General features: G+C 37.7%; 1 protein-coding gene across 1 annotated transcript in view; it reads right to left on the reverse strand.

Moving 5' to 3' along the window:
* The window catches only part of LOC140236478 (uncharacterized), a 139,594-nt gene that overhangs the window by 36,838 nt on the left and 89,165 nt on the right, over positions 1–13,591 (reverse strand). Inside the window, exons 6-9 of the mRNA XM_072316401.1 lie at positions 9,130–9,282; positions 7,213–7,344; positions 6,024–6,149; positions 2,852–3,112 (exon numbers count right to left, since the gene is read on the reverse strand). Coding sequence (XP_072172502.1) covers positions 2,852–3,112; positions 6,024–6,149; positions 7,213–7,344; positions 9,130–9,282 — 672 coding nt within the window. The remainder of the gene's footprint in view (positions 1–2,851; positions 3,113–6,023; positions 6,150–7,212; positions 7,345–9,129; positions 9,283–13,591) is intronic.

A 13,591-nucleotide genomic window follows, 5' to 3' on the forward strand; every position in this document is an offset into this window, starting at 1 on the left:
TTCAAAGAAGTCTATAGTGATGGATTAAACATTCATTCAAATATCCTTTTTCCTCTCTAATTTTTCCTATTTGCTTGCAATACCATCAGTTTACTGCATAGGACACATCAGTGCACATCTGCCAAAAGAATAGGCTCATTGAAAACATATATCAATGGAATTAAAATATCAATGATTGTTGAACTAGTGATAAACAATACAAAGTGGGGCCTGGGCTTCCGGAACACAGTCTGAATTTGGTTGACAGAATCAACTGTTTATCTTGTATAAATGCCTACGATACAGACGATTTCCTTGTTGTATCATGACCAGTTTGAGACACGCAGAATTATACTGATTCTACAGAATGAGAGATTTTCTTTTTTTAATGAACATAGTTTCATTCAGTTATCATGTCATTTATTTCATATTTCACAACAAAGATATAAAAGTAATGGGATAATGATATACCATGACCACTAATTTAATGTGCCCATCATCCTATATGACATGGCTTTGATAAACATGCCATTGTAATGCTTTAGAGCATTAAAAGGGGGATGGGGGCTATTGAAACTATCTTCATTGTACTACAAATCCATTCACAATTTTCTCAACCAAGATATCAAACAATTACTTTGCAGGAGAAGTTATAGTGCAGACAGAAACAAAATGTTTGAAACCTTGTCTTTTTCAGCCATAAATGAAGACCACATTAAAAGAAGAGTATGTCATTTGTTATACGCAGAGGGGCACATTGGGAAGCAATTTGCCCATTTTGCCAGCCCATGAGGTTTCACTTTCAAAAGACTTAGTTGCCTTGCTGAGGTCAGTTTATTTTGGGAGTATTTTTTTCCTTCAGCTTTTATGCTTCCTGTCTCAAGCTTACCCTTGACTGCACTTGATTATCTATGAGTTAACATTAGACAGCTAGGTTCCATGGTAGGAGATTTCACCCTAACTAGGCTGGTGGGGAGAGGGCTCGGTGGCCCCCCTCGACATTTTGCGTGATGCATCGCCATTGCAACAAGCTATCGCTGCGATGTTTCATAACTTTTTTCTTTTGAGTCTCCTGCATCTTTGGACATCAAATTTGCGACTCGTGGTATGCAGTTCCAAAGTTACGCATAAATAAGTATATGCATGTCAGCCAAAAATTGCTCAAAAACATGAATTCACGTACTGTAAAAGTGGAAATTTTCGCAGTGTTGACATTTTCGCGCATTTCGCGCAACCAGAAGCTGGCGCGAAAATAAAAGCACGTCGAGAATATTTTTGCATGCCATATGTTCCAGTACTTGATGTCTTGATTCCGCGAAAGTGTTTTTACACGGCCACGTGCGAAAAATTAGTCACGCGAAAATATCCACTTTTACTGTTAACAGTATAATTACAATGCAAACTGCTTACCGGCAAATTTAATAAATGCTTGATTATTTGGGGTTTCATTGATTAAAAATCAATTAATAACCTTTCTTAATAACCTATTTTCATGCTTGGAACAATGTCACGGACAAAAAAAAAAGCAATGAAAGGCCCCCCTCGGCTCTATTATCTACCGATTAAATAGCCCGGCCTCGTTAGGGTTTAGGACATGGCAATGTTACATGCACTTATACACTTTGTATGCATTATATGCATGCTCTTTGATTAAACATTTCAATGTGTCCCATTTTGTCATTTAAAAGTAGACTATTAGTGGGAGGGGTTGTATTACACTGGAGATATTTATGTTGTCACACTTCAGGCAGGGCTTAACATTGGCGATGTCCCTGTGGCCCGGGGCAACTAAAATTGTATGCTACATTTGTAGGGCAACTAAAATTGTATGCTGGGTCACCAAACTTCAAAAAAGCATTCCTTAAGATGGCCTGATAGGGTAAATTAGATTAAAAATAGATTGCTATGTTTCCTTTTATGTAAGGCCACTACATTTCTTTTTGGCCCATCAAAATTTAAAATTCATTGACTTCAGTGGCCAAAATGGGTCATCAGAAACAAAGGTTGGTGTCAAGCCTGCTTTTAGTGTGTTGTTCTGTTTTCCATTTAAACTGAATATCAGAATATTTCCCATTGATCACAATTTATTACTTGCCAGCACACCTTCTATTTGCATATGGGAAAGGCAGGAATGTCATAATTACAGTGTAGCTTTTTCATACAATCACATTATGTTCATTTTGCTTGCAGATATTGATTTACATAAACCACCATTGCTGCAACGGCACTATCCAACTGCAAATTTAGAAAATTGTAATGCATAAGACAAATCAAGAAATGTATCAAAATTGGACAATTATAATAAAACAAAAGATTCAGAAAAAAAACCCTCCATTTTTCTTATATTGAATGCATGATTGACATCTGTCCTCAGAAAACTAATTTCCATACAGATATGCATTTTCAGATTAAAAAAGTATATATTGTAAAAACGAATGCATACAAGTTAACATTTTGCACATCAGGGGCCTCTGCAAAAATAGCCCATATCATTAAGTAGTATTAATGAAAAACAATAAACACCACATTTTCTGTTAAGCCAAATTTTAATTTTCAGAGCCAAGTGGTGGGGGTAGGAAGAGGTTTGGGAAGATGGACAGAGATATCAATCAGAATCTCACTAGATCAAACATCCTGGTGGAGACACTGGGCATACATAGATGTAAAATCAGTACAGCACTATATCTTGTTATCTCTATACATTTAAAAATGTTATTAATACACAAGAAACTACAATGTACGGTACATAATAAAAACTGTGTTATCTAAATAGTGCTTATAAATTAACATGAAAATCATAAGATTTCTGACTAAAAGATCTTACTTGCACATTTGGTTGCTGTTAAGAATGCATTGGATCTGGGTCCTGTACCTCCTGGACCCTCCCTGACCGCTGCTACACTGACCTCATAGTCAGTGTCTGGATCTAGACCATCTACTGTAGCAGATGTCATGGAGGCTGCTACTATTTGTCCATCATTCCAGCTTTCATTAGGAATCCTGTAATAGGTGATGTATTCTGTTACAGGTGGGTCTCCAATATCAGTCTGCTCATTCCAAGCTATCCACTCCATGGTAAGAGAGCTGGATGTTGATGCAGTCACTGTTGGGGCAGCTTCAAGTACAGGCAGGACTGTGAAAGACATCACCATAAAAATAACAAAAAGCATTTAAACAAAAACCTAATCTTAAGAAGTCTGTATGTAATGGCAGAAGGCATAATGAGAGAAAAAAGTGTAAATATAGGACTACACTTGCTTTAATGGAATTTAACATTATACTGGGACTCTGGTATCAAAATGAAATCCTGAAAGTCACGTGTATGTATAATATACACACATCTCATGATTTTCTTTTCCCTTCTGAGCTGGGAATTGAGTCAAAAGTTATTGTGAATTCAAATGTATTCAGGTAACATTCAAATTTCATATACTGATCATGACCATGAATCCAAAGAATAAAGGGTGAAAAGTTTTGAAGTTGACTTTGGAGATGACAGAATTGAGTGTTCACCCTTACATGTTTGCTCTTCTTTTTTTTTTTTTTTTTGCACATCTGATATCGTTACGGGGGTCCCACATAATGCTTCATTTATCCATTGCAGTCACAATGTTATAACAATTTGATGTGATAATATTTTCTGTTTTAAAAAAACAAACAAACATTCACACACACACACAAAACAAAACTGAAGAAATACATTGAGGGTAAAAAGATACTGATGAAAATTATGAATAGTCAACGTTAAAAGCCTGCATAAATCATTCTTATTCATACATGAGCGTTACTTGCCTGATTTGCCTGATAACCAAATTTCAATAAACTTTCATCAATGTCAACTTCAATCAACATTTCATTCATATTAGCATCAGATTAGTTGATCAGTTAGTCATGAAATCATTTGCTATTATCTGCACCATGCACTTCAAAATTTCAAGAAATTAAATCCTGAGACACTGCAAATTAAGTAAACATTGTGCATGTCTTGTGATTTGATATAAATGAAAAATGAACAAAATAAGATATTCTAAGAATGCATCATATTCTTATTCTTATGAAATTTTCATGTGCACAGGTCCAATTTTTCATAAGCACTACTGGAAAAACTCCAATGTCCCATGCAGTCTACTCATTGTATTTAAACAGCAAGAAGTGTTCACTGTTTTCCTAAAAGGACTTTTTTTTTTCAGTGGCAGAAGTTTGCCCCAACCTTGTGACTCTTAGTGTGGCAGCCTTCTCTCCCCTTCCCACTTTAGCTCTACCAATTTCCTTAGTTTAACCTTTTCTTTATTTCTGTTCTTCATAGCTTCTAGGAAGGTATAGGCTCATGCCTGGTAGACTAGGACTATCTTGTACCATAATTTGGTAGGTTACCACTGTCACCATGCTATGCAAGAAAAGAAGGCCTCAGCATAACAGTGAATACACAGACATGCAAGATTAAGCAGAACTTGAGAATATTCATTGCATCTAAAGTGTTATGACTAGTTAGTCATGTATTCTTATGAATCATCATTAGTATGACACCACAAATGCAAGTCCAAATTTTGGAAGCACAATTTATACTCCTGATTTCATCTTTACTCTACAGGCATCTTAATCAGAACAAGGAATGACATATGAAGAAAGTTTGCTTCAAATTTATCAAATGGGGGGGGGGGGGAGGGATCAAATATGTTTATATCATACAGAAGATCTACATAATGCATTTTCATTTCTTCACTGTAACCCTTCAATTTTCACTGCAGTTTTCATAGGTCACTGGTCACCTTCCCCATTAAGCTTTTGAAGCTCTCCTACACCATCAATGAACAACTTTTGGTTCCAACCACCACCCACCCTCCAATAAAAGGAATATATCCCACAGGAACATGGATTCAGCAGCTCTGAATCCACCATAAGAATTGAAGGTAAGCAAATACTTGTGTGTGTGTGTATGTGTGTGTGTGTGTGTGTGTGTGTGTGTGTGGAGGAAACAGTGGTCCCTGCAAGTCTGTAATCCCATGACAGATCCTTTCCAAATCTGAATAATACACTGTATAATCTCCACGTCTATTTATTTTTTATTTTTTAGAGAAGATAAAAAAAAAATCAAGTTTTGTTTTCTCATTTGGTTCCCTCCCAATATAAACATTTAATCCACTCTTGGCAACCTTAAGGGATTCAAAATGGAACACTCCTTACATAATGTTCTATTTTTGTCATCAGATATCTACATATCTGGCTCTTGAGAAAAAGAATTGTGCATCTCTGCTTTTTGCATATTAGAGTCCTTGGAGACACTAGTGGTTACAGTATCCAAATTGAGAAGTTGACACCATGTTCTAAATTTGGCTGAATTCCACCTAGATGCCTTCTCAAATTGACGAGAAAAATTGTAATTCTCCTCTTCTCATTTTTCCTCACCTCTACTCTTTAGGCCCATTTGGGGAAATGATATATACCTTGTGAACACCCACAGCTTTTATGGTGTACCAATCAGATCATTTACGGGCTGCAAACTTAATCTTATCAGCATCTGGCTCACTAAAGCAGAAACATGCAGTTTTAAAATTTGATTTGCTTTGACCTGGTCTATTGGCGGGTTATTTATCCATTTGAAAAACTTGAAATACATGTACTTAACTGGGGGGTGATTGTGGAGTACGATTGAACTAGATTTTCCTTTGCAGATGAAAAAGATCAAGTTTTGAAAATTGTAGTAAGTTCTGAAACAATGCAAAATGCATGACATATGCAGAATGATGAATGATTGTAATAGCTCAGCAAACTTCAGACTTGAATGAATTGCAAATGACTGCATCACACATTACAGCTACAGACATGTACAAACATGATGCACATCCAATAATACACTGTACTTGACATATTTGAGACATACGTCTTACCGTATGTCACAATATCGACACTAAAGCTTGCTCGGTTTCCATATAGGGAACATCCATATTCTCCATCAGTCACTTGATTAACTGTAAAGACTACCATAAGCTTTTCGCCAGATGCACCCAAGGAACTCTGATTTCGACTTATGCCAGAATCATCACGTCCACCATCTATGAGCTGGTAGAGGCTGACATCTGCTTCATTAGGTGGTGGGTTTCCTTCAACAATACATGTGAAGGATGAAGACTGGCCTGGATTAACTTTGACATCAGTGATATTGGTAATTCCTGAAAGGAAAGAGAATGACAGGTGTGCCATTGACATGACAACTACTCATAGTCTCTTTTTGTATAATAGCAGTTTATACCCCCATTCCACAAAGGTTTTTGTGTTTGATTTTTTTTTCTTGTTTTATGTTGCTTCCGGGAACTCACCGAAGTGTGTCAGATCCCGTCTGATGAAACCAACTTGTCTTGAAGGACTGTCGGGTCTGTGACAGACATGCTGCACGTGATCCTCATCGGACAATCTTACCTCATCAGATCATCGCCTGACATGTGTGACACTGATCCGATAGTCCACCAACACTAGTGCAATTTGTCTGACAGCGATCCATACACTTCAGTTAGTGGCCGTAATCAAGTAACTTTGCTTCCGATAAGTGACCAGTGAGAAAAAATCTCTGTAGTATAGGGGTATCAAATAAACAGTTTCTTTGCACCCAGGTGCAAATTAGAATTAAGTCATTCATTTCATAGGTGACTAGAGAACAATTCAAACAGCAGCTGTGAACATTGTTTTTCATTCATGTCTCATTAAAAGTATAATCTGAGCAATTTTTAGTTAACAGGCCACACAGTCCTTGAACAAATATCACGTTTCTTCTTTATGAGTTTAAAAAAGTTGAAGTTTTCCCATTGTATGACTGCTCACTTTTTGTTTCTATAGATAGAAGGCTTTTGTAACAATTCCATATCAATCAATTAACTTGGGTAAAAAGTCCTCCATAACTGTCACTTTCACTTCTGTCATCATTCATAATAATGCTGATAACAGAAATGGTAAAATAATGAAGATGATGATGATGATAGTAATAATGCCATCTCACCGAGGGTGGCTTCTTCCAAGAGGCCATTGCTCTACCAGAGGACCAAACTATCATTATTACCCAGCTTACTAGGTAGATCAAGAGTGACATTTTGAGGAAACAAAAAACAACCTGCTCAAGGACGAATGCTGTAGGCTAGATTAAAAAAAGAGACCCCTATATTAAAACACCTGTCATTTCTACCAAACAAAGGTGCTCCCATTATTAAATATCATTATCATAAGTTGCATTCTCTACACTACCTGTTTGACAGTCTCTCTCCACCCAGTTTGGTAGACACTGTCCTCTACAGATTCCTGACACTTTGTCACAGGTGCTTTCATCACAGTGGCATGGCTCTACACAGCCAGGACCATAGAATGCTTCGCGGCACTCTGGTGGATCATGCAATGGAAAGGGCAATGGATTCACTGATGTCAGTTACTATTATTCAAACTTAAAACAGTGAAAGAAAGAAACTTTGCACAATCAGACAATCTCACAATAATGATGGATTGTCAACTTTCATTTCCATTGTTTTGGCACAAATTGAATACATGTAGATATTTTAGTTGCATTATGCATTCTGATGATATTTCACATATCTTTGTCTATTGATTTCAAGAGAGTTATTTCAAAGGAAGAGATGGGATACAAGACTGCCATGATCACGTTGCAAAGTCCAAAAGCAAAAACTGAGAAAAAAGAAAGAAAACATGTCACATAAAATTAAAAGGCATTTTATAGTACAGGTACCGGTACTGATTTCTTAGTTAAACCAGATTCTGTATATACCACATAGAGAAAAACAAAACAAATGTCCCTGTGCAGATATAAAATTTACATGACTGGGTCTAAGGAATGGATTCATAACAAGGCAAGTGCCAAAATGTGTCTCGCCAACAAATGTACAACAACACATTCATAAAAATCTAACTTTGATTGTTATAAAGTGGAATCAAGGCAAAATATTAGTACAACAAGAGCTTTGTAAAACAAGAACAAGGAAAAGTAGAAATTACGCGGTGCGTAATATATGTTCCCGCCAGAAGTTTAAATCTTTGGACTGGCATAGACAAAAATCAAGGTCAAAGGTCAAAGAAGTCAAAGGTCAAAATTCTGTGTAGAGGTTTTGAAGCCCTAGCTCACCTAGTGCCATCACATAAAGCAAACAGAATCGAAATCGGGTTAGAAATGGCGAAGGAGTAGCATTTTGTAGCCAATATACAATAAGGTAAAAAATCAAGGTCAAAGGTCAAAGAAGTCAAAGGTCAAAATTCTGTGTAGAAGTTTTGAAGCCCTCACCTAGTGCCATCACATAAAGCAAACGGAATTGAAATCGGGTTAGAAATGGTGAAAGAGTAGCAATTTGTAGCAAAATGTACAATAAGGTCAAAAATCAAGGTCAAAGGTCAAAATTCTGTGTAGAAGTTGTGAAGCCCTCACCTAGTGCCATCACATAAAGCAAACAGAATCGAAATCGGGTTAGAAATGGCGAAGGAGTAGCATTTTGTAGCCAATGTACAATATAGGTCAAAAATCAAGGTCAAAGGTCAAAGATGTCAAAGGTCAAAATTCTGTGTAGAAGTTTTGAAGCCCTCACCTAGTGCCATCACATAAAGCAAACGGAATCGAAATCGGGTTAGAAATGGCGAAGGAGTAGCAAAATGTACAATATAGGGCAAAGGTCAAGGTCACAACTGATACTCTGCGTAGAAGTTTCAAAGCTCCCATGTAGTGCTATCATATAAAGCAAACAGAATCAAAATTGGCTCATAAAGGACAGAGAAGTAGCAAATTGAACATTGTGATCACACACGGACGCCCACACGGACACACACGCACACACATATGTACGGAGCCCATTTCATAGTCCCCTGCTCGAACTCATTAAAAACTTATTATTGGCCCCTTATAAGTTCATTGACCCCTGCCTACAAACTTTGACCTTAAGGTGACCTTCCTGTTTGGTAAGTAGCATGAGTAACTTTGCATAAACACTCTTCACTCTAAGTTTGACTGATGTTGAAGCACTCAGTACAAAGTAATTTAATTTTTTGTAGTGTTACGGACGGACAACGGAAGGAAAGATGCCGCAGGTGATCCCTTAGTCTTCCCTCACCTCTGGTGGGCTCGACAAACACTAGCAGAAAATCCAGAAAATCATGAAAGCACATTACCTTGGCAGTTCACTCCATCATAGATGTTGGCATAAGGAGCACACTCCCGATTTGGACACTCTCCTGTTATCTTGTCACATGGTGCATCATCCAAACAGTGACATTTATTTGTGCAGTCATTTCCATAGTAACCAACATCACAGACATCTGGGACTGGTAAAAAAAAAACACACAAAGAAATTGGTCATAAAGATTATTAACTTTATTGTTTGCTTCTTTTACTTCTTGCTGGATAAAGAAAAATGGGCAATATCCACTGCAAGTACTGATGTAACTGTTCACAATCATTTCAGAATTAACTTCTAAAAAAAATCTTTAAGATCCATTCAACCTTTCTCTCTCTGAAGTACTGAAGCATAAACTATAAGATGCTCTTCTATTCTTTTCATAAAGTATATATTGTACTATTTCATTTTTCCCCTTCTGCTGTCAAATTTCCACTGTATCGCAGAAAGATACTTGCCACAGGAAAAAACTAGAAATGTCGCTATGGCGATTGATGCCTCCGCCATAATGCATGATTCTCCCAATAGTTGTATAGTACAATGTCTTCACAATGTGTGATGACAGTTTCACATAACTGGCAAAATACTGATATGACAGGTTTGTCAGAAATGTCTTGAATGTTCACTTTCCGTAAACTGGGTTTGCTATTATTGTCTAAGAGTGCAGGTACACATATTTGGGGAATTGAAGATTTTTACTTGATTTCTGACCGACCCTGTTATATGTTTATGCATTCAAGGTATGAAGAAAGAGTGTAACTACAGTACAAAATAGATTTTTTTTTTCATTTAAACCTGACCTTTGACCCTTAACCTTTGACCTTTGACCTTCTGGCTGGAAATTTCCCAGAGAATCTCCATTAGGTAATACATGTATATATTAAGTTTAAAACTAATAATGCAAGCATTGCATATACAACGGTAGTATATGAGAGAAACAGTAAAATTTTGAGGAGTTGACCTTGACCTTTGACCCCCTGACTATTGACCCATGACCCCTAAATTTCCTAGATAATCCCTGCCAGTCAGTATATACATATGTACCAAGTTCCATGAAGATACATTGAACCATTTGCGAGAAAAGTGAAATTGTAACATTTTCACCTAACCTTTGACCTTTGACCTTATGACATGAAACTCTCTCTGGAGAATCTTTACGCAGTAGTACATGTCTGCACTAAGTTTCAATAAAATACCTTCGGGTATTGCATAGATATGGGGGAAATAGCAACATTTTTAGCATTTGACCTTGACATTTTGACCTGTCACCTCTTGCCAATGTCACTAAAATCTCATCAACTAATTGCCCCATCGTACATCATACTTGGACCAAGTTTGGTGAAAGCTGCTTCATCCAGTTTTGAGTTATCACATAAACAGATAAACTTTAGGATTTGACCTTGATCTTTGACCTTTGGCCTCTGTCGAATTTCACTAAAAAACTAACATGTAATTGTCCTATCATACATCATCCTCGGACAAAGTTTGGTGAAATTTACTCGATCCAGTCTTGAGTTATCGCGTAAACGGATACAATTTCCTGATTTGACCCTGACCTTTGACCTTTGGCCGATTTCACCCAAAATCTAATCAAATAATTGCCCCATCATACTTTATACTTGGACCAAGTTTGGTAAAATTCCAGTCATTATTTCTCAAGTTATCGTGTAAACGAATGTGGACGGATGTACGTATGGACGTACGTACGGACGGACGGACAACCCGAAAACATAATGCCCCCGGCACCACTTTGTGACAGAGGCATAAAAACACCTATCATTTCACTATCTGTTAACATAAAACTGGTTTTGAGAACAATGAGGTTAATTTCAGCACACAATGCACTTTATGGGCACTTAAGTCCTCTGGTACTGTTTCATCCATGAGTTACTACAAATATGATATCTTCAACTGATTTTCAAGAAAGACATTTCAATAAGTTACTATTGAAGAGGCTGTGAGAAAAAAAAATCACAGCATATCCCAGGATATGGCATTGTGTAGCCCCACCTTGTGCTTGTTAGATGAACAGTAACGCATCGCCACCAAATTTTAGTAATTGGAGATAACTATCCTCAAGGCCAATTCAGCATTGTCATTGTCATGAGGCGTTAACAAAATAAAAATAATGATAGTGATGATACTTTTTATTTTATTTTCTGTTATCAATGAAGGAATAATAGGGAAAAAATAAATCAGTTTATTTGATCTAGTCAAATGCGGCTTGATCTATATCATAGTGTATAGCCGTATTCACATATTTTCCTAATTTACTTAGGGGATAGGTAATAATTATGATATTGACTGGCCTCGAGGGAGATACCAGATAAATATTGCCCGCACTGAAAGAATATTGCCCTCGACTTCGACTTGAGCAGTTTCGGCAATATTTCTGGTATCTCCCTTGAGGCCAGTCAATATATAATTATTCACAGCTCTACCAAAATTTGACCAGGCATTCTTATAGAAGATGAAAATGTACAATAAGGGCTCAAATTTTTAAAGATTCCTTAATTTTGAGGGGATTGGGGGCCCCCTGGGGCCCTCTGGGTGGGGTATGGTGCCCATTTTGATAAATTGAGATCCTAACCCCCTAGGATACTACCTGCCAAGTTTGATAAAAATCCATCATCAGGTTTTCAGGAAAAAGATGAAAATATACAATTTAGGCCCCCATTTGGACCTCCCCATCACTCCCCCTCCCCCCTGGATCTGCTATGAACAAACTTGATACTACAGTCATTAATGTACTAACTCATAGTATTAACTTAGCTCTATCACTTCTGATTCTAGAGAAGATTTTTAAAGATTCCTTCATTTTGGGAGGTTTGGGCCCCTTGGGGCCCTCCAGGTGGGATACGATGCCCATTTGAACAGATTAATATCCTATGCCCCTGAGGATACTACCTGCCAAGTTTGGTGAAAATCGGTCCTGGGGTTCTCAAGAAGAAGATGAAAATGTACAATTTAGGCCCCATTAGGACCCCCACCCCTCCCCTGGGTCCTAAGCGGGGGGGGGGGGGGGGGGGGGGGGGGGGGGAGGCAACCCTGATTCTGCCATGAACAAACTTGAAACTACAGTCATCAATGTTCTAGCTCATAGTATTAACTTAGCTCTATCACTTCTGGTTCTAAAGAAGAAGATTTTTACAGATTCCTTCATTTTGGGAGGTTTGGGCCCCCTGGGGCCCCCTGGGTGGGGCATGGTGCCCATTTAAAAAATTGAGTTCCTAACCCCCTAGGGATGCTACCTGCTAAGTTTGGTGAAAATTGGTCATGGGGTTCTCAAGAAGAAGATGAAAATGTACAATTTAGGCCCCATCAGGACCCCTCCCCACCCCCCTCCCCTGGGTCCCAAGGGGGGCACCCCTGATTCTGCCATGAACAAACTTGAAACTACAGTCATCAATGCACTAGCTCATAGTATTAACTTAGCTCTAGAGAAGAAGACTTTTAAAGAGTCCTCAAAGGACAAGTTCACCTTCATTAACATAAGGATTGAGAGAATGTAGCAACATTAGGAGAACACATCATTGAAAGTTTTAGGAAAATCGGACAATCCGTTCAAAAGTTATGAATTTTTGAAGTTTTTGTGCAGTCAACGCTGGATGAGAAGACTACTGCAGTGTATGATGTCACATGCGTACAACAATATAAGGAAAGTATAAAGAGAATTTCACAAAATTTAATCTTTTGAAAAAAGTACACATTTCCTTGACTCTTTACTGACATATGTTATGGGTAATATTATTCCCATTGCCTTTAGAAAGAGGCAAGTCAAGTGCTCTTTTATTATACGAAAAAAATGAAAATATGTTGAATTTTCTTTACATTTTCTTTATACTGTTGTACTCATATGACATCACGAGCCTTAGTAGTCTCCTCATCAAGCGATTTCAACACAAAAGTTTTAAAAATTCATAACTTTTGCATCGATTGTCCAATTTTCCTCAAACTTTCACTGATGTGTTCTACTAATATTGCTGCATTTTCTCAATCCTTATGTTAATGAAGGTGAACTTGTCCTTTAATTTGAGGGGTTTGGGGCCCCCTGGGGGCCCCCTGGGTGGGGCATGGTGCCCATTTTAAGAAACTGAGTTCCTAACCCCCTAGGGATGCTACCTGCCAAGTTTGGTGAAAATCGATCTTGGGGTTTTCAAGAAGAAGATGAAAATGTGAAAAGTTTACGCACGACGCACGCCGTACGCCGGACGAAGAACGATAGCTCACTTGAGCCTTTGGCTCAGGTGAGCTAAAAACTGTAAATAAGTTTACACATGATGCATGCTAGACGCCGGAAGAAGAGTGATCACAATAGCTCACTTCAGACTTGGCTCAGGTAAAATAAAAACTTACCTAACTTATAAAGGTTTTGAGGACACGGAAAGGAAGTGCACAAACTTTTATTACATTACAGCACTGCTGTATCAATAATGAAAGACAATGACAATTTTAGT

The sequence above is a fragment of the Diadema setosum genome, chromosome 13 (genome assembly GCF_964275005.1).
Source record: "Diadema setosum chromosome 13, eeDiaSeto1, whole genome shotgun sequence".
Classification (NCBI taxonomy): Eukaryota; Metazoa; Echinodermata; class Echinoidea; order Diadematoida; family Diadematidae; genus Diadema; species Diadema setosum.